Source organism: Sylvia atricapilla, chromosome 1, assembly GCF_009819655.1.
Source record: "Sylvia atricapilla isolate bSylAtr1 chromosome 1, bSylAtr1.pri, whole genome shotgun sequence".
In the NCBI taxonomy this organism is placed as follows: Eukaryota; Metazoa; Chordata; class Aves; order Passeriformes; family Sylviidae; genus Sylvia; species Sylvia atricapilla.
In genome coordinates, this window is record NC_089140.1 from 18,859,598 (window position 1) to 18,882,458 (window position 22,861).

Genomic DNA, 22,861 nt, shown 5'->3' on the forward strand with positions numbered 1-22,861 from the left:
CTCAGATGTTTTTGCTTGTCCCATGGACTGTTCTGAGATCTTGGACAACTGGTAATCTTCCTAGATAAGGGAAAAACCCTGTATGAAAGGGAAGCTGCTGTTCACATCTAAGAGGAGCTGGCATCCTGTGACAAGGAAAACTATAAAAATGTAAGCAAATTATTACACTTCTATGTTTATTATTAGCAGAATCCAAATTATGAAAAACAATTACTGAGCTGAGAATTGAAAAGTGATGGAGTTCAGGATTTGAATAACATTGACATTAGCTTGTATTTGGAATATAAGCTGTTTGGGGGAAGGGAATTTTGGCATCTCTTAGAACCAGGGACGTTGGAGACATAATCACAGATCAGGACCACTCATCAATGCTCCAGTAAAATCTGGAAGCACAGTTTACAAGTCAACGAGGTATATTATATCAATAAGGAATATAAAGATAATTAGAGAAACAGGAGTGCCAAAGGAGGCAGATTAACCATATCCACAGATACTGTGGTGGTCTGGTGACATACTTGATTCCTAGCTTTTACACTTGATTTCTTTTTGATGGACTGAAAGAAAAAAAGAGAGTAGTTAATAAAAATTCAGAGAGGAAGTGGAGAAAGAGAGCTGGGGCAAGAAATAAAAGAGCTCATGCATTAGAGTTGGATTAATCTAACTCTGGTCTATTTCCATCCTAATGCTGCATTAGCGCATTGTAATAGGATGCACCCAGGAAGCACCAAATGTGTCCAGAAATATAATATTTTTTTCTTGGTGTAAATTGAGATCAAGCATGTTGTTAATGAGAGAAGGTAACTTTTGAGGTTCTTTCTGTTAAGTACAGTCTGATAAATGAAATGCCCCTAAATCTCAGTGTCAGCCTTTCTTATTATATTTCAATATATCTGGTGATAAAAGGGGTTTATCTTTTACTTTTATTATACTTATTTTACTTTTTATTTTATTATTTACTACTTTTTTATTGTACTTATTTACTTTATTATATTTATTTTACTTTTATCCTCTCTGAAATTTCATGTGATTTACTAAAAGATCTTGAATGAAGTCACAGTACTTGCCAAGATTTTGTTTCCATTGGAAGCAACAGTCATCCTAAGTAACATCTGTTACTGTTGGATATACTGGTTTGGATAGAAATGGACTCGAGTCATGATGTCTGTAACTCAGTGAGAGCTGATGACAAATACTTTATTTGTTTGTTTGAATGCATGGAAAGTAACAAAATTTGTTTAGTGTGTTTGTTCAGAACAGTGATGGGCAACTTCACTTCTAAAATCAACAATTCTATAACCTTGAATATTGTATGGAGTTTTGGGCACCACAATATGAGAAGGACATTAAGCTGTTACAGTGTCCAAAGGAGGGTCATGAAGATGGTGAAGGGCCTTGAGGGGACGCTGTGTGAGGAGTGACTGAGGTCACTTGGTCTGTTCAGCTGGAGGAGAGGAGACTGAGAGGAGACCTTGTGGCAATCTACAACTTCCTCATGAGGGGAAAAAAGAGGGTCAGGCACTGATCTCTTCTGTGGATGACCAGTGAATGGACCTGAGGGAACGGCCTGAAGTTGTGTCAGGGGAGGTTTAGGTTGGATATTAGAAAAATGGTCTTCACCCAAGGAGTGGTTGGGTGCTGGAACAGCTCCCCAGGGAAGTGGTCACAGCACCAGCCTGAAAGAGTTCAAGAAGTGTTTGGACAATGCTCTCAGGCACATGATGTGACCCTAGGGGCTGGTCCTGTGCAGGGCCAGGGGATGGATTTTGGTGATCCTTTTGGGCCCCTTCCAACTCAGAATATTGTGTGAGCCTGTGAATACAGATGAAAGCAGTATATCTCTTCAGTAGTGGTGGCTGTGTACCATTTCCATGTCAAAAGTAATTGGTAGATTGTAGTTTCTCATCTTCAGTCTAGTTTTGCTAGTTATCTGATTCCATTGCTGGTGGCTCTCCCTTCTTTCTCTGTATAGATGGTTTCTCCACCAGGGACAGTAACTTTCCAGCAGTACTTGCCAGGGAGTTCAAAGATGAACTTGGAGACACAGGTTTTGCTTTTAGACCTGATGAAGCTGTCTATTGCATTGTTTACCAAATAATTTCTATTCTAAATGTTTGCTTTTGTCAGACGGCTATGTGGAACTCAAAATGTTCATGTCAGTTGTCATCCTGCACCAAGTCTTTGAAAGCTAAGGAAAACATATATATGTAATATATATTACATAAATATTACTTGCTTATGTTTTAATAAATTACCTATTTTTAAAATAACTTAAATGTTTTTTCAGCTGCATTTTCTATTGTTTTTGAAAAGGAAAAGAAATTAAGTAGGAGAATTTTTATGACGACCGAGTGTTTGTCTATTGATCTGTGTCGAATTTGCTTTAGGAATGTATCATGGCTATAATTTGCTACGTAACAGGTGCTCAGAATTTCCTCTACATTTTCTGCATATTGGACCAAGCTGAAATATTTGAAACAGGAACAAGAAATTTCTCCCTTCTGTACCATCAATGCCTCAACAGTCTGCTGCCTGCAGATGATTCCTGTGTAAGGGAGACAGAAAACAAAGTGTGGGAAAGTAGAGGATTGAAGAAAGCTGAAAAAGAAGAGCATCGAAGTTAGGACAAGCTATTTTTCAGTGAAAATGGAGGAAAGGACAACCTGGACAAGGAGATTGGGACTATCAGTTTGTAAAGAACCACTAGTGTTTGGGGACAGATATAACTGTTAACTTTGGTGGGGCTATTTTGAGCCTGGTAAGACTGGCAGACTGAGATGTGTGGCAAAGGACATGAGAGTCTGTTCTTAATCAGCTCAGGAGGCAGAGGTCTGTGCAATGGGTTTAAATGGTGCAGCCTGGGTGCAGGCCATGTGAGTGTCAGTACAGGAATTCCTGCTTTCTTAGCTTTCGGGAAAATAAACTAGAAAATCACATACAAAATAGTAGAGGAAATATTACTGTGAACACACTGACATAAATTTGTAAGGTTGGGTAGGAAATGCCAAATTTCAGTTTGTCTTGGCATCCAAATGGTAAAGACTATTTGTGTGGTGATATAGTTCTAAATCACAATCAGATATTTTTAGGTATAATATTTTAATATTTTTTAATAACCTAACTACTGTATTTGCTGTATTGCCAATATCCAGCTCTTGTTTTTTCACCCCATGATTGTGTATCCAGGACTGACCTTCAGTTGTAAATCTGAAATACGATGTTCATTCCAGCTTCCAACAAATCTTGGCTCAACTTGGCACATCAGAAGTATCTGCCATAAACATCGTTCTTGGGCCCATAACTGTTCCTCTGACTCCTTACCGGAAGACTACTTTTTCTTAATTCTTATTATTGATTTTGTGTCATTTTATATGAACTGATTTGAAAGATTTGACCTAGACCTTTTCAAATACTACGCAGTGTGTAAATTTTCTGGAGAAGTGTATTTTCTTTTTACACTGCTTTTGTGAAGGGGTTTTTATTTGGTTCTAAAAGTAGAGCTCTTATCTGAGGAGTGACAAGCTGCGATTTCCAGATTGAATGCATCTGGTTTTTGTGTACTTATGATCATTTGTAGATTTAATTTGAAAATGAATGTTCACTGCTTCGTATCTTTCTTAGTAGTGTTGGCTCTGTTTTATGATGCAGAAAAGGATGAATTTAGTTGAGCTTCACAGAGTATGTTTTTTGTAAAGTAGCCTGCTCTGGCCATGGCCCTATACATTCATTGTAGGAGTAGTTGTCAGATGCCAGCATCTGTTTGGTAGGGTCAGTCTGACAAAGGCCATTGCCCAGAAAACAGTAGAATTAAACAACTTTGGACAATACTACTGTTTGGCTTTGCATTGGAAAATACCTGGTATATAAAGAAATTGTAAAGCTTGGAGTCTAGACTCTTACATGCCCAGAAGGGAGTATGCTGCAGCACCATTTTAAGGACACTTGCACATGTGGCACCTATGGAATGAGGATAGCAGCAGGGGAGGAATGAGAGATGCAGGAACCAACACGAGGATAGACTGTGGGAGCACTGGGACAGTATTTTGCAGTTTTCACTGTGGTTGTCTTCATCTTGGTAGCTGTGTGAGAGCTGACCGTTCTTCTCCTTCGCCCTCTTCATCTCCTTGCCACAGAAGCCCCACACTGGTGCAGGCAGCAGGCTGCTGATGTCCCTGTTGTGATGTGTCAGACCAGCTCTGTTTTGCACAGTGTCATGGGATAGATACACTGTGTTTTCTGTGTATGTGGTCTTACCAAAACTATCTCTGATGGTTGTGTGGAGCTGCAGTAATGTCTGAGAATGGGCTGGTACAGCATAGCCATCAGCTATGGTCAGACTAAGTAGGGAAGAGGAAGTGTGAATCTTGGGTTCGTTTGTTCTGGCCACGAGGAACTTAGCTCAGTTTGGTGTATCTGGAGAGTGGAGACAGGATGGGAGGGCAGAGGCAGAGCAGGCATAACAGTCTGACATCTTGAACTGCTTTCATACCACGTCCTGTGCAAAGCACACACTGTGGCAGCAGTCCTCAGTAAATGAAATCTGGCTGTAGGATTTAAGTAAAAACCATTTTTAACTGCACCATACAAATAAAAGAGCATGTTATTGAAAGTATCCAACAGTGTCTTATTTTCACAAATGTGTTCGGCTTTAGATTTTGGAAGAAGAATGAATGTTCTGTGCTGCCAGTTTTTTCTTCTGTTTGTTTCTTCCATAAATTTGAAATGATAGTGGGGACTATGTGCAGCCAAGCACCGCTGGTGAATAGATGTTGGAAAAAAGAATGAGAAGCCACAGTGATATGGAAGAAATCATGTGGCTACAGCTATCTGTAGGAAAAATAAACATCCTTTTTCCCACTTCCCCACAAAAATGTTTTTGTATCTGGAAAAAATATGGAGCTAAGGCAGATAGAGTACTGAAAGAAATTAACTTCTATACACAAAATACATTGCCTTATGTGAACACATCATTTAACAGGCTATTTCACCTGAGAGGAAAAGTCTGTCATGACTGTTGAATTTGAGAATTAAAAAAATTCAGTGGAAGGGAATATGACAATATGGCCAAAAATTAAGTTAATTTTCTTCTAATAATGTGTCTGAAATTATTGACAAAAATGTGTATGACTGAGCTGAGGAATGCCCCTGGTTATGAAATATTTTACTTTCTAGTTTTTTGGATCTGTGCATTCTTTCTTTTAGTGCATTATTTTGTTTGCCACTCACATTGTTGTCTTAAAGTATATTTAGTTTGTATTTTTCTAATTGAGTTTAGGAGTAGAGATGCAAAAAGACTTTTTCAAAATCACAAGCTGAGGCATGGAAGGCATGAGATTTAGGCTTACCATATGAAAGACTTATCCAGAAGATAAAGATGGGGTTTAAAAATGTGCATAGTTTTAGCTCTTGCCAGCTTCAGAGTCAACAATAGCAAGAGTTTGTCTCTCCAAGTGGAGCATTTTTTCCAATAGCATAGCATTCTGAATGGATTTTTAATGAAAGACTAAGCAGAAGTCATTAATATGCACTCAGAAGAAAAGAACTCTACTACTGTCAATTCTCACTCCATTTTTTTCTTGATTCCAAACACAGTCCATCATTCTGAACACATATTGCACTGGACTCCCCAGCAAAATGCAGATCAAATTCTCTGTGACTGATAGTTTTGAACAAAATATTTAAAAAAAACAAAAACAAAACAACAAAATATTTTGTTTTCTATTTATTAAATGAAAGACCAGGACATCTAGTGTCCTGAAACCAGGTGATGGGAAACTAAGAAACCATGTGGAAAAACACAGGGATGTCTGATTAAAACCAGGACATAGTCTGGTTTTAATTGTCTTTGATTTTTCCAATGAGTGACATTGAAGAGATTCCTGCATCTTGTCAAATCTTAAATACTGACAGACAATATTTGGCATAATTTGACTCAATGTTTTTTCTTTCATGATGAGCAAAGGTGTGAAAACCTTTTGTCACCTTCTGTTTAGACTTGAATCAAGACAAATAATGCATATTTCAGTATATGCTAGGTTATAGAGAAAACAAATGTTCCATTCCAAATTATTTGTTCCCATTGATGGAGAATATATGAATAAATTTTTTCCATACAAATGAGTAAATTAGTGTTTTTGGCAGAGTAGAATCTGCAATTCAGAGTGCAGTAAACTAAACTGTACTGTGGATAACACATCTTGTGAAAGAAGGAAACATGGATTTCAGTACTAGACCAAAATTTGCTTAATGATCCGATATTCTATTTATACCAAATTGATTCTAAAGTTCTGCTAACTTTAGCCTATTCCCCAAGCTCTTCCGAGCTCCAAACAAACCCATTTTTAACTCTGGAATACCTGTTATGATTGCATTGGTGATCAATACATACAAGACATTATATCTCTGAGTGAGTTGTGTCAGGACCTGCATGAAAGAATAAAGAGATTTTTCTTTTCATAAATGAGATTATTTTGTAATGCATTAATTAAAACAGTAACTGCAATTCAGCATAATCTGTAAAAGAAGTCAGGTAATGTTAAGCTGAGTTAAAAATATGTGCTAAACTGTAATTTTAGCGATATCTTTGCATTGTACAAGTAAATCTTCATTCTTTTGACTAAAATATAGATCTTGAAAAAGAGAAAGCAACTAGGCTATTGGTTCTTCAAACATAATAATAATAATGCAGATGCCAATTATGCTGCTTTACTTTGCTTGGGAATAGTTATTAAGTGAGTGCTGAGACCCTGTAATATTTTCTCCTATTTGTGGATTCTGCCATTTTCCCACATGAGAATTGTGTGTGGCAGAGAATTTCTCATGTATTTGCTGTTAAACGCAATTCTGGTTTGGTAGAACTGGACCCTTAGGGATTAGTTGTGCTGTCCTTATTGATGGAAAGATAATGACTATCTACACTGGAAGAAAATTGTTGTTGTTGGTTTTTTATAGAACATAGAGCACGTTTGTTTTTAAACACTCTTTTATTTTGTGACTAGAATACAAGGAATGACTAGTGAATAAAAGTATATCGTTAATCTGACTCTCCAGCAAAATGGATTATGATTTAATGGACAGAAAATCCATGAGGAATGTCCATACTCCTACATTGTTTGAAAATCATTTTACACCAGATGTAACAATGGAAGCTCACTGCTTTTCAAATGAAAGCAAAGTAGCAAAGACTGATAGACTTTCATGTAACAAAAGTGATTAAGTTGGACGATACGCAGGTTTACCCAGACTTCTACATATGAACAGAATCTATCTGCCTGCCTAACTTGGATCTGTACATCTATTAATTTAAGCTGGAATAAAGATAACAGGTTCACAGCTGAGATGCAGATAGAAGCAGGCCTTTAAAGAAAACTCCCATTGAAGTTGATGAAGTTTATATTTTGTTTGTCTCAAGATGAGACAGAGAATGTATCATTCAGGGCCATTATACATGAGTACAAACCCAAAATGTGTTTTCTCTGGTTTACTTATATATGTTTTCATGTTTAATGATTTTAAAAAACTTTCTAAAATTAAGGAGTTCTGTCCTTGAGGTGACTCTAAGCTTCTTAAAAGTTGAGTCTCAGAAATTGGAGTGCCGCTTCTCTAGACTTGGTCTGGACGAAATAGTAATTATTTATTCTCTGTTTTAAGATCTTTAACAATTTCGTGTCTGGCAATTTATTATCCTTTTTGAAAGTGACTAACTACAATATAGAACTTTATTTTCAAAAATAAAAACTTGTATTTTGAAAAAAAATTTGTCAGAGTTCATGAACATTTAGCACACACTTTTCATATTTTAATCTCATCATTAGACTTTAAATGCTGCTAGTTAGATATATCATATCTCCATCTGCCTTAATATCATGATGCTATTACCAAATAATGTTGAGAAAATCTGCTGGGTCTGGCCTACCAGTCCATCATAGTAAAAGTTCTCATATTGGACTGATGGGTATTTTGCTGAAGTTGTACCGTGGTGTAGACGAGAACAGAGGGTTTATGGCCAGAGAAGCGTCTCCTATGGTTATCACACACTATGGGCTGGCTGCCTCTGTTCTGTCTGCTGCTCCAGAAGCTGTTTGTATGTTTAATGATGGTGAAACAATGAGATTAAATTCATTATTAGCTTACAACCAACATGAGATTGGCATGACTTGTGCCCTGATACTAATTTTTTACCTCAGCTTGATTTTTAGCTATAGAAATTTCTGACATCTTAAAAAATCCCTGTGGGTAGCATTAGTCAAGTACTGCGCACTGCTGGATGTTAATATCCTAGGATTTAAATATAAGCTTGCAGAAGCTGAGTCTGACATATTTTGAATGTCTACATGGACTATATTATAGCTGCATCTTCCTCTTGCAAAGAGATGGTTTAAAATTGTTGAAAGTAAGTGAAATGTGTAGTTACTTCTGGGGCTGTAGAATAGCGTCCGTGTATGTAAGATTAGGCACTTCCCACCCCCAGGGTTTGCAGTTTTGTATTACAGATTATCATTATTGCGTACACTTTTCTGATGAGATTGAGAAATTTCTTTAGCTGTAGTGTAAAGCTGCCAAAATACATTTACCACGGACCTTAAGGCAAATATAATTCTTCCAGAGGCAGCCTCAGGCTTTGGAGGTTTTTGTGCTGAAAGCAGGCTTAGACTTCCCATGAGATCCTCAAAGAGATAAAAAGACTAAAAGCTCTTCAAAGCTAGGCCTTAGGCCCTGACATAATTTAATTCTCTGGTGATGGTTTTTGTATGTAAAAAAATGAATAAATATTTACAAAAATGCAATTTAAATAGAAATGTACCCAACTAGACTTTAAAATAACTTTTTAATATCACCTATTCTTTTGAATTCAACATAAAACCGTCTTCATATAACTTTAATTTAGACATCAGATGACCAGGAAAGGACATGGTATTTTCTCTCTCTTTCCATATGCAAAATTTCAGCTAGGTTATCTTGCTTTTTTCATGCTGAATAGTTACTACTGATAACTGAACAGACATTTAAATTAATTTGCATAACAAGTAACTACACTGTTAATTTAACTGTATTCTGCACATTAACCCAACCACTTACTAGTTGTAATTTAGTTTAAGGTCCTAAATTAAAGAACTGCTCTATGTTCTGATCTCCTGCCCCTTTTTCCTTTCTTATTTTTTAGGCTATATTAACACTAAAATTTATTTTACAGATAGCAAGATATTCTAGAAATATCCCCCACTCTTCAACACTGTGAGTAAAGTATTATAAGTTAAGAGTTACTTTATGCTGGAAATGACTTAAGAGAAATACCACTGAAAAAGAGCCAGGAAAAATCCTGTTGAGAAGCTTTATGGTATCAGCATTAAAATTGTAGGGCTGGGAGTCAAGAAATCTTGATTGATTGCAGGCTTCCTTTCTCACTGTGGAGATGCTACTCTGCTTCACGGCTCCCTGTTCTCCACCTTGTAAAACAGAATGGTGGAATCATCATATATCTTCAGGTATATATAGCAAGGAGCAGCCCACTGCAGTAGCTATTTATCCTCTTCACAAAATTCCAGATGTTTAAAGGAGACTTAAGACAATTTGTTCCCCAAATCAACTCTGCTGCACCTCTCAGACCTCTGTTCTTACCATGATTGTCAATTGGCCATGAATCAGCAGCATGATCAGGAGCAGGTTTTTTGGTCAGGCTTATTTTATCCATGGCTGTTCTTACTTAAGCCTGACTCCAGCCTAGTCCTCAAATGCCTAAGGATAGGGAGAGAACTTGGCTTGCTCTGTGTCTGTATATTCAATCAAAAGCTTTATCCCTCTATTTATAAAATTCTTTAAATCTTATCCACAGGAAGCTGTATGAGTTAAAAGTATTTATTGCTCTTTAATGTTATTACCAGCAACAAGCAATCGCATCCAAAGATGGTATTTCTGGATAATTTGTAGTGTATAGAACATTGCTATTTCATTTCTTTTGCCTTTCCCCTCTCAGGAGATGCTCAGTGTGCAGTTTCACACAGTTTCACACAGTACACCTATTAGCCTTCTTTGATTTGAAGGATTGTAGTTCAGGGTGCTTTTTTAAGTGGTAACCTAGATATACTGTGTTATATGAAGAGCATCTTCGGGTTATATTTTCATTATTTATTTATAGGAACTATTTTTCCTATGGTAAAATGTGAGAACTGACATTTTAATAAGTATTATGAATGTTCTTAAGAGATTGAGAAGTGTATTCACCTAGAAGTATCTGTGTTAAGGTAACTCCCAAGTTTAAATGCCACTGTCGTCATTGGAACTGCTTTGCTCAAGAGTAACCAGGTCACAGTAGTGATTAAAAAGTAGCTGAAGCAAGAAATTCCAGTTTTATGTCCATTACTGGCTCAAAGAAAACAGTTCAGACTTAGAAGTAAGATAATGCTCTCATATGAAAGTAAATCAGGTAACTGATAAAACATAATTGCTTTATGTAATTTTCTTGGGTTTTTTGGTTGTGAATGATAGAGCAAAATTAAGCCAATTTAAAAATAAGACATTCTTCTGCTAAAATCTTCACTGTTTATTTGGAAATTGCTAGATCAGCTTTTATTTGATTCATGCAAAAGAGATTTCCCTGGGGATAAAAAAACTTTTAACCTGAAATTTTGCAGCTTAATTATGGACCATGACTAAAGTAAAAGATAAGTTTGATGTAACTTGTTTTAAAAGACTAAAAAATGATTTTAATCTGGTTCAGATATTTAATTAAATCCTTTAAAATAATGATCTGCATTTCTTTGAATATAAAAATACGTTACTTAATGCAAGTTGACATTTCTAAATTAGGTACTTGCCACTTCATCAGTGATCTGAGCAGAAAAGTATTTTTCAGGGAATGATGGAAGATGTTTTTATCATCTTGTCACTGTTGTCATGGAAACTTATGTATATCACTGTTAAACGGACTGTACATAAGGATCTAAGAGTCCTGTGATTTACTATTGCCAGCTATTGTAGATTTAGTGTGTTTTCCTCAACATTGCAGTTGATGCTTAGGAACTTTAAGTTGCTCTCCTCAATTACAACCATGAACACAATCACAGGATTAGGCTGTCCAGAGACCCCACAGTACAGGGTTCTCTGTTAAAAGGTTCTTTTCAATACAGGGTTATTAACAGTTTTATTTCCTAATCCACTGTAGTCTATTATAAGCACTTAAAATTAATATTCACTCTATTCAAGTAGACTATTTTGACAGCAGCTTCTTTGGGAAGAATGAGCTATCCATCAGTCTTTATAAACTCTCTGTCTTGAAAACTATGGATATTTTCTAAATGTGGGTTTTATATATTATGTGCTTTGTTTTTGAATACAGTGCTAACTTCATAGTACAGCTCTTGTGTATCACTGTCTTACATGGAGCAGTTGGCTGAAAGAGAAGCTTGACTGTGACAATCCAGATTTAAGTGCTCCTGGACACAAAGTATGTGTAACTTGTTTTCTTGTCAAATCTTCTGATGGGTACAATTCACGGAGTAGAAAAAAATGGTAGATAGTTTCTTTTCCCCTCCAAATGAGATTTAAGAATTGGTAATTTTAAGGACAATGAAAGTGTTGTATGTTTTGCATAGGTAAAGGTTTATTTTTGTCTTTTAGTGTCTGGAGCTAGTTCAAAATATAGCTTTTGCATCCGTTATTTATGACTTGAAATTACTTTCCTTTCTAAAAAACCAAAGTTACTTAAATGAATTTTTTATCATTGAACAAGTGACTTCCATTACCTCAGAAGTATTCATTGAATTTCTCTTCTCATCCTGGACTATTTGGTTGCTCCTTTTGGGGAGTTTTCTGAAGACTCTTCTGAAATTTTAAGGCTATTATTTTAAATAACTGTCGATGAAGAATGTAGGTTTTGTGCTAGTGTTAGTTGTCTGTAGCAATTTCATGCATGTTTAACTTATCTGAGAATCACAGTAAGATGAAGTATTCCAGAATAGTAAAGTTTGGTTTTTTTTTTTTTTTTTTTTTTTTAATATGTATGTTACTTAGGATGTTGGGCGTTGTTCTGTTCAGAGAGTTACAGTATCAGGACTACTAAAATACAAGTACAGAAATATGAAGAAGAAAAAAACTCAAATGCAAGTAAAATAAACCATGGTGGCTTTAGTTTCTAGAAAAATGCATTCATTAAATGAGAGTTATAGGTTGAAAATTAAATTTATAGGAAATGTGCAATTTTTTCTTCCTGCTCCAGGAGATTCTGTCAGTTCAGGCAGTTGAATTCAATGTAATTCCACAAGAAAAATCCCTGGCAAGAAAACATCCCCAATCTATGTGGCTAAGAACTAAGAATCTGTATTTAAGATAAATGTGTATTTTCTGTTATTTCAGATTACAGTAAGCTGTATATGAATGTGTCATAGGAAGAGATATACTTAGCTTTTTAGAATTTATTAAGGCAAAATGGAACTTGATTATTACTGTCTTCATACCTTTCACCTACGGTCATTAATGATTTTAGCTCAGAGGTACAGAAAAATAAAATTTCCAAACCTTATATATTCCTGTCTCTTTCTTTCAAAGGATTTAGTTTTGGATAAAATGAAAATCTTGTGAATGGAGAATTTGATCTTTTATCCAAACTTTCTGGCATTAAGAGAAAAGCTGTAACTCCCTCTTCTGCCGAATGTGATTTTGCTCTTATGGATACCTCACAGTAACCCAGTCAGCTGGTAATTTTGTTTTCTAGCCATCTTCTGTAGAACAGCCTTAGGAAATCTGCGCCACAAGTTGCAGAGCAGAGGGAAAGCTTGGATGTGTATTGCATCCCAGTGGCTAAGGGACACCAGCTGCGGGGCTGGGCCATTCAGCACATGAAGCATTGGGGCTCCGTATATTGTAGGAAAAAATATCCTGGCCATTCATTGTTGTAATGTAATAGTAAGGGTTGGAGTGCTGAAAAGCTCATGTGCTATGGCCCATAGCTGTTAGCTCTGGGGGACTGCCACACCTAGGTGAACACTTGAGTAAGGGGATAAAAAAGGGAAATGCCACAGCGGTCAGGTGGAGTGGGTTAAACAGTTGCAGTGCAGTCAAATGTGGCATCTGGGCTCCTGATCCATCAGCTTGCAAAAGGAGCTGTAGGAGGGATAGATTTCCAGGCTTCTGAAAGTCTTAAACTGAAAATATTGGTGGGGTGGAAATATCAGATTCCTTGATTTTTGAGGATTTAGTTTCTTGACAAGTGAAAAAACTAGGAAAATATATATAGAACTGTGTATCCCACCTATAAAATGCTGGTTTGAGGCTTAAAAAGTGTTGTGTAAACATAGTAGGCAATTACAAATATTGATAGAAAAATGAAGTGGGGATTTTGGGGTAATTTTAATGGCTTATTTTGGTTTATTTAAATGTATTGTTCCTCATCACATGTTAGGCTACATCTGTGTGGCATAATCTTGTGCCCTGACAAATACTCTCCCTTCTAAATGAGTTAATTTCTCAGGAGTTGTGTGGGAAAGAGTTTATTAACTCAGGTTACACGGCTTCTGGTATCTAGATTAGATTGGGTATTAGTATGTGAAACTAGTTGTGTACCATACAGACATCTGACATGCTCTGACATCAAAATCCAGTTAGGCTAGACAATGTTTGAAAGTGTGAATTTACAAAAAATGTCTATATTTCTGTGTCTAAAAGCATTGAAAATTCATTATGTGTTCTGGGATTCAGAAGTCAGAATTCTAGCATCTCATTTGTATTTGTCCTTAAAAATATCATTGCCACTCTTCGCTTTACCAAAAAATTAAATAAAAGAACTTTTATGGAATGAAAATCCTAGCTTAGAGCCATGAGGTATTTGCAGGTTTTGAAGTTCTGATGATGAGTGCAGTGTTAATGATCTGACAAATGCAAACATATGGGTAAGTTTTTTCTTCAAATAGAGTCATCTCTTGAATTTCTCTAGTTAATGTGAATTGGTATTTCATGTTCAGGGAGGTTAAAACTGGCAGACTGGCATTCCTTGCATTTTTCTGTTTGTGATTGTGATGCTGATAGCCTAACTATGAACTTCCTTATGCAGGGCTGCTAGGAACTGCCAGCCTGAGTATTTCTAGAAACAAGAAGTGATTGAGTCTCATCACTTAAAAATGCCTTGTGTGCTTTTTGAAAAGACACCACCATCTGTGTTGTGTTGAAGTAATTTTAGTTATTTCAGTGATGTCTCTGTGTGTTCAGTAAGAACAGAAAATAACATTTTAATTTCAGGGATGTCTGTGGGTTGATTTTTAATTAGTTTGAAACAGGATAGCTAAAGCACTACCTTTACCTCTGTTTTTGTTAGGTTTTCAGTTCAGAATTGAAAGGAGTATATTCATAATGTATATACATCTCACTATAGTGTTTTCCAGATTTCCAGCTGAAATACTTTGGTCCTTAATTTGCAGCCTATGTTCAAGTACCCCATGAGGAACTCTGCATTAAATAAGTTTGAGATTGTGAGGTTTCTGGTGTCTTTACCAGGACAAACACAGGTTCTGCTGTTCTGTGAAGAGGTGGGCTAGTTCTTTCAGCCCAGCAATACATACAGATACTGCATATATCAAAAAGTTCTTAGGGATTATGCCAAAGAAGTCCAGAGGTATTGTTTCTTCAGGGACAAAACTGAGAATCACTGCTAAATTGTGTGTATCAGGGCCAAAAGGAGATGAAGCCTTTTAACTTTCTGGACTAACAATTCCCAAATATATTTCTTGAAACACTGATAAAGGGACTAGGAGATGGTGGGGCTCTGGCCATATGTGGACTCAGCTCTATGTGAACAAAGTGGGAAATCTGCCCAGTGTGCACCTGAACTATTCACACTCTGGGCCAACTCACACTCAGGAGGATTTGGGCTCATTGACGCCCCGTGTTTTTTTCCTCTTCTGCCTCCTCAGCAGATGTTTGCATCAGGTACCTGAGTAATGTTCTGTGACAAAAAATAGTAGTTCACTGACACACGGAATGGTGGCTCTAAGTGTTGGGGGACTGAAATATCTCCTTTCATAGGATGAGCAAAAGCTGTATATTGCAGGTACAGTGCTTCTGTAAACCGTATAGGCTAAATTTGTGCCTAAACTAAGATGTGAAATGTCCTTGCAGGTGTGTGGAAATAGAAATGTGAAGCAATGCAGCATTTTCTTACAAAATTTCAATTAGTTCATTTAGTTCAGTTAGTTTGGAGCATGCCTGAAGAACCCATTTGTACACATTTTAAGGATAAAGCAATAAGAAATTCTAATTTTGCCATGCCCTGTGTGCACATAAATATTGTGGATACACAGCTTAGCACTCCATTACAATGTTTTCTGAAAATTCTCTACAATTGGATTTTGCTTAATCTGTGCTGTTTCATGTCAGAACAAAAAGATTATGGATTATTCCATTGTGTATAGTGGAAAATGATTCAGAAGTGTCAATTTGAAGGATTTGGTAAAATTGCAGATTTTGTAGGTGAAAAGTAAGCTTTAGTACAACATAGTTGAATTGTTTTGGGGATGCAAAGGCTCATCATTTTAACTAGGTCTTTATTCAGATTAGATTTGGTATTTTTATGGTATTTTTAAAAATACTGGAAATGTACATGCACATTTGCAATGCCAAACATTCCTGCTGACTCCAGATTATTTATTGCTTCCTACAGAAGTAGCTAAAGCTTCTTTCCCATGCCTGTGAGTGTTCAAGGCCACTTGAACAAGGCCAGGTCAGACGGGGCCCTGAGCAGTCTGATCTAGTGGGTGGCCCCTTTGCCCATGGCAGGGGGGCTGGAACTGGATTATCTTTGAAATCCCTTCCCACCCAAGCCTTTCTATGATTCTTCTTGACTTGTAGGCTGCTAATAGAGTCACAGTGCACTTCTAAACCATGCAACATGGTCCTAACAAAATATTCCCTGAATTATATCTGGATATATTAAATTTGCAGGGTTGCTTTATTGCACAGTGAATGTTTTCAGTGTTTTGAGGAGGGTGAAAAAAAGTGAGACAGGTTTCTGTGTCATATAGTATCTTGCCACATCTGTTACGTGAAAAGTGGAATTTTGAATAACTTGTGTATGGTTAGTTGATTCTGTGATTTTTTCCCCTTCATTTGTGCATAGTATTAATTTTTTCTTTAATATGATGAATTATAGCAGCTGTCTTGTTATCCTTGTATTATGGAAGTTACATGGGGCACAGGGTATTTGAATGCTCAGTTATGTCTGAACCAGATCATGTAAAAATGAGAAAAAATGAATTGTATCAAAACTGCTACAGGTAGTAGAATAAAATAGAATGGAATGGAGTAGAATAGTTCAGTTGGAAGGGACTTCCAGTGACTGTGGAGTCTTACTGCCTGATCATGGCAAACCAAAAGTGGTCTTGCAGATTTTGATTATGCAGAAGCCACTGCAGGAAAATCAGAATTATTATATAAGTTTTGGTCTGTCCAGCTGCTGAAAACCCACTACATATAATGTTAAAAGCATGTTAAAAACCCAAACACTTCCCTTTTTCCTCAAAACACAAACAGCTTTGGTGTTGTAATTTTGACCACATTTGCTTTCCAGGGCAAAAAATAGTAAAATATTTCTCTATGTTCAGCAGGTTTTGCAGATACTAATAACTTTTCTATATGCTCTTAAATATTTTTCAATGTCTCCGCTTAAAAAAATATCAATTGTAAGAAGGAAAAGCAAATTAACTGCACTGAAAGAATGTAGTATTGGCAATATTATCACAAAAATCCCAAAGTGAAGCCTTAATGCTGCATTTCTGTCTGACACTTTTGTAGGTACTCTGTCTCCTTACCATGTGGTCATTAAGATCATGCATGAGTCTGTTGTTTAGGAATATATTTGCTGTAGCCATTACCTTTGAAAAAGATCTTTTACTTGGAATACTCACAAAACTAAACCATTTGTTTCCACCAGGATGAAGCATCCTGAACTCCAAAAGCAGTCAGCATATATCACAGGTAATTCTCGCCTATGCAAACTAAACTTCTCGATTTAAATCGGGGTTTCAGCAATGCTGAAGGTTCAAACCTGAACTTATACTGCTTATATTTGAGAGTGGAATGGAAAGTCTCGAAACTTTCTGTACTATTAATGTATAAAGAGTTCTGTCTTTTGGTTTAGGCTGAAAGCAGTTCTTTCCTTTGTTCTCAATACTTAATTTTTCAAAATTTTAGACCTTAAATAAATCAAATGCTGCGTTTTTTCTCATCTTTGAAATGTTTCTTTTTCTAAGGAAATCTGTGTTTTTAAGTAAACTTTAAGGACATTGTGTTTGGGAACGTGTACTTAAAATTCTTTAAGGACTTGTTTTTAAAAGCATGCATTCCTTGTATCTTTGCCTGTTTGCAAAGCTGTGTAGATGGAGTTCAAAATCATGACCTCTACAAAACAAGAAATATACAAACTGCAGTTTAGAAAGAAAAATGATATTTAAATGGTTTCTCCAGTTGTAATACCTTCTTGTAATACCTTCTTGCTTGTTTTACAGAAATAAACATTGACACTGCACTCATGAACAAAAGGATACCTTTCAGTTTTGTTGGAGCTGGAGTCAGTGACTTCATACTGAATAAGGTTGGTTTTTACACTACAGTCCATGCCAGTTTGTAACAGTGAGGGAGCATACATGTTTGTGTGAATACATAGCCATGTATACTTGTAATACAGACTTGTCTGTATCTATATATGCACAGGTTTAACCTGCAGCTGGCATGATTTTGGAAAGCATTTAAGGAATTCTATAAGCTTTGTGGAAAAGAAGTAATTCTGAAAAAATATACTAGCAGTTACATCTACTGGAAAATGAGAACAGTGTCCTTTTTTAAATAAGAAGCATTATTATTGGGACAGTAAAATAAAGTTTTGAGATAGCTGATTTTGGAGTCACTGATGCCTTGAATCTTTCAATTGGGCTGTTTTTCCCTAAAGTTAGTGTTAATGTTCCCCTTTTAATCCTCTTAATTTTACCAAATTACTTATGTCACAAACTGACTGCATCACAGTATTTTAATTGTTTTCATAGTAATTTTAAAAACAGTTGCTGGGGATAGGTCATTTAATTATATTTTATCAGTAAGAAAGCATTAGCTCTGCTGTGAGTGATAGCCAGCAAGGCCATCTGCAATGCCTTTCAGTTCACTCACTCTGAATTGTTCAGATAAAGATTGTCAAGTGCTGCCTAAATAAGGAAGGAGCCGTGGTAGGGTTAAGTGCAGTGGAGGACACAAATGGAGCATTGATTCCAGGCATGCTGCAGGGTCTGAGCTGTTTCCTGCAGCACTGAACCTTTTAAGAGTTTTCATTGTTTCCCGCAAAGTATTAAAATGCGAGTGTCTGCCATTCAGGATCTCAGGGAGGATGAAAATGAGGATTGGGAAGAGGAGGAAAAGGTGAGTTAAACCCCAATAATTTTGCAAAGTACTTATTTTCTTCTATTTTCACTCTTTAGGGCAATAAACCTGTCATGAATACCTTTCTCTTTCAGATCTTCCTCAAGCCTGTTATTGAGGACAGAAATATGGAACTGGCCCGAAAATGCAGTGAATTAATAAGTGATGTAAGTGATGGTGACTATTTGCATCCTTATACTTGCATTTCTTTTTTCAAATGCATTTATATTTATGATACTTATTTTCTCGAATATGTGCAGTGTAGTATGTGCCCATCCAAGGCTCAAATAATAAAAGCACACAAAATAATAGAAAAGCACAGATTACTCTGGTACCGTAAATTATTTGCCACAGAAAAATGAGCTTTTCAGAGGACTTGGATGTTACGAAGCATAGGCCCTAAAAGGAGTGTTACAAAATGTGGGTCTCAGGCAGAGGGTGTCTGCCATGAGAACACCTTGGCTGCTTTCATCAGGAAAATGTGGTATTATTTCTGGTTGTATCCTAATACTATGCAGTTTAATTGGTTTGAACAAAACTGGTTTATAATAGACATAGCTGTAAGGAAGGAAGTTAAAAATAAAAGATAAAATTTTAATGTTATCTTTTTTCCTGCCCTGATAGATGCCCAAAACTGCTGAGCATAGTTTTATTGACAAGTCCACTGAAATGCTAGAATATATTTTAAAAATATTTAGCTAGCTAATTCTTGATTTAGTTAATATAGATTTTTAAAACAGTGGATCAGTTATATAAACATTATATAAAGATCATAGATCAAGTCCAAGACATTTTAAACTGGAGTAGGTCTGATTACTTCAATATAACAGGAACAGATTAACCTTGGTGGAAATTTATTTTTGTTTCTCTCTAGGACAGTGTGTCTGAAAAGTAACTTTGTTCCTTCATGGGTGCATGGATGTAAATAGTGATATTTCTCCTGTGAGAAAGCTGGCTGGCAGGAGAGGAGACCTTTCTGAGAGAGAGTGACTTGTTTTAACAGATATTCTAAAGATACCAAAAAAGTAGTATCTGGCTCATGTCATATTGTAAGCCAATATTTAGGTGTGGGTTGTTGATTTAATGGGAATAGAACATACAGAATCTACATTTTAGGCAAAAATTTTTAGGGGTTATGTATCAGAATAGTTAACTCAGAAGAAGTATCTGCGATGTGTAAAGTGTTACAGTGCTGGCTTGAAAGTGTGACTTGACAAGGTCAAAGTTTCCTCTTGTTCATACACTGCCTTCTTCAATTTTCACAGAAAGAGTGCTGAAAATTGGATAGATCCTTAAGAGAAGTTACCAAGATGGCTTCTTTGTAAATTCAACCTTTAGGAAGTAGTAGAGATTAATAATATTTTTACTGATAGATATATACATGCTTTCTTTGGGGAAAAAAAAAGGGCATATGGTGCATTGAGTGCCTGTCAACTCATGTAAAGGCAAAAATCAAAATGGACCTGAAGCACTTATATGACTTAAAATACATTTATTCCATCCATGCAGCTTCTTTCTACACACAGTCTCTGTTCTTAAAGACAAAAAACTTCTCAGAAAATGCTGAAGAAATCTTTCTTTAACTGAAAAGGAATTATTACTCTGCTGTGTACCCATTAGGAGTAATGCTGGCTGTAGCTCTTAATTAATGGATAAATGGAATGGCTGTATTTTCTTAGATTTTCTGCAGGGACTTGAGAGCTAAGGTGAATAGCTAAGTTTGGCCAGGCTTCTACAGCTTATAATGGTTCAGGGATGTGGGGTTTTGCTGAAAACTTGTGACGCGTTTAGCCTGCAAGTGTGTTAGATTTTCCTTGAGATATGTCAGGCATAATGGCAAAATGTTATTAATGCTTTCAAAGCAAGAACAATATATAATAGTCCAGACCAATCTAATTTCAAGAAAGAGGCTGTGTGTTTAAAAATAACATCCAGCTTTGGGGCTTTATTCAGCCTCTGATGAAATCAGTAGGTTTTTCTTCATTGGCTTGGATGGAATATGCATAGAATATAAATTTTTTCCCAGAATTTTTTGCTATAATGGAATTTCTTATGACCAACAAAGTCCTTTGTGCCTGGGTATAAATTCCTCACGCTGAACATGTTGTGGAGACCAATAAATTGCAAGGAGTTTGCAGTCTTACCTTCAATTTTTGACTTTTTGACATTCAGAACTTTTAATATATTCCTTATCCTTTTTAGCATGACCCCTTGCATGTACCACTATTTGTGTGGATTTATGATTGGTGTACATTTGTACATTTTTTTGTGCAGTGGTTTTATGGCGCTTGCAGTTGGCCCCTCAGATGACCTTGGGGAAGCAGCCTGTGTCCTTGCTGACCACGAGACTGGGTGCTTGTCCTTTTCTGATGGTGGAGCTGTCAGCACAGCTCTTCCATCACAATGCAGAGCCAGGAGTGCACATGCCTGAGATACTGGGGTTGTATTATGCTTGCTCTGCATTCTTTGCAGGCTGACTTTAATTTGGCAATATGGTTTTGAACAAGTGTTACACTGGCAGCCCTTGGTGAAGCTGTAATTGCCAGCCTTGAGCTGTACGTAGGGGAAGTTGTGAAGTGTTTATGTGAGAAAATCCCCAATTTCATTTAAGGCTGGCAGATGTTTGTTCTGTAGCTGTGATACCCCCTGGATTGTTTCTCTCGACAGTCATTCCATTTAATCTCTTTCTATTATGAAATTTTATTCCACAGATGTTTTCAAAACTGTCATGTGTCTTTGATTTATATGAATTGCTTTCCTTTCCAGGCCTTTTCTCTTCCATTGAAATTGAGCTTGTCCATTTGCTTGTTGTGTATTTTCATCTCTTTGTTTTGATTATGTGGTGTGACTTTGTCAGTACTGTTATAAGCAAAGATGGGAAAAATTATAGAAAGTGATTGACCAAACTGTCATAATCCTTTTTGGTAGAAAGGCAGAAACCACCTCATGAAGATTCTGCTGAATTTTGATAATGAATGCTATCAGCACTTCTTTTCCTCTAAAGCAAAAAATAGACCTTGCCATTTATCTTGCACAGAGTCCAACTTTGCTTTAGGATGTCTCTGTTATAAAGCAAAGTCTGAAAAGACCTAGAGCCAATAGTGGAAACACTGTGCCAAACTAACAGGGTTTTGACAACCTAATTCTGGGTGCAGCTGTTCCCCTGGACTCATCATTACTACTCACAGCCTCTAACTCAAAAGGACCTTGAGTTTAAAATTGCTGGATAATAATGTATGCCTGCCATTTTCTCTTGCTTTTCTCTAGGTTCCTATGGCCACAGAGAAAGGGTTCTGTGGTCTGACACAGTCCTTAGCCTTACAAGAGATTATAAATTCAGAAATGTGGGTTGGGAAAGTGAATCCTTGGTTGGAAGGTGGTTACCTTTTGAACTAGCATAAAAGCTAGATAAGAAGGTTCAGACAGTTTTGTTGTTTTTCTAAACATAAATGGCTATTTTGGATATGATAGTTCTACAATGGATCTTGGCATGATGACTGTTGATGTGATTACACCATTGATGTTAAGAATATTAAGAATAGTTTTTTGAGTATATTCATATTAAAGTTAGATGAGCATGTGTGCCTGAATAAAGATAATGGTGACTGCTTGGATTATGCTGTTACCATTGGAGTCTTGCCTTTAGCCCTCAGTCTCCCTTCTGTGTTTCCCCCTGAAAAAGGCTGATGGAACAGGCCATGGGTGAGATGAATTTTCTTAGTGCACCAGGAAGCTTCGGCTTAAGGGTTGGATACCCTTGTTTTATAAAGCTGAGCTTCCCATATAATATCAATTAAGACAAAAAATACATCTTGAAGCTTACTGTTTTGGTGGTTGTCTAGGAATTTTAATCCACTTTACTGGATAGTTGTGCTGTGGTCAGAGTCAGTTTTATGATGAGTTAGAGAGAACTATGAAAAATTGGGCCTTTAGTGAGCTATTGAACTTCAGAAATATATTGAAAGAGCAGCGGCTCCAGGCCATCATTCGCTAATTTTTCATATTTGTTTTTTTTCACAAGGCTTACCAGATCTGCTCAACCTAAAGAGCATATTTTGTGGTGAGGGGTAAGCCCCTTGAAGGCAAAATTTCCTATTCAGTATTTCAGACATCTAAATTTTTATTTACAGACTTTGAAGAGGAGTATTAGCTTCTCTGCCTATTCACTCTAGCCATTGGTTATGTTTGATCATAGTCAATCTCTTGAACATCTTCCTTGCATTGTTTACACAAAATACGTTTTATAACTGCAGATGTCATGACTTCATCATACTTGTCTCATTTCATCTTCCATCTTTCTGATTCCAAGCAATGTGGACAATACTGTAGCAGAATGGAGTTTGTTGGATCGGAGTTTGACCAAACATTTTGTTATATGTTCTCTCTAAATTGTGCATTTGAGTCTGAGTGTATTTTGTGGCTTCTATGGGTTACTATAACAAATGTGAATAATAAAGGATTAAGGAGGTGGCAT

General features: G+C 36.4%; 2 protein-coding genes across 3 annotated transcripts in view; both read left to right on the forward strand.

The window, feature by feature from the left end:
* The window catches only part of LOC136359609 (LIM zinc-binding domain-containing Nebulette), a 249,893-nt gene that overhangs the window by 139,273 nt on the left and 87,759 nt on the right, over positions 1-22,861 (forward strand). The gene's annotated exons all lie outside the window — the stretch shown is intronic.
* LOC136375410 (nebulette-like) overlaps positions 18,209-22,861 on the forward strand; it is a 39,044-nt gene continuing 34,391 nt past the window's right edge. Inside the window, 2 exon segments of the mRNA XM_066340929.1 lie at positions 18,209-18,387; positions 18,483-18,554. Coding sequence (XP_066197026.1) covers positions 18,322-18,387; positions 18,483-18,554 — 138 coding nt within the window. The 5' untranslated portion in view covers positions 18,209-18,321.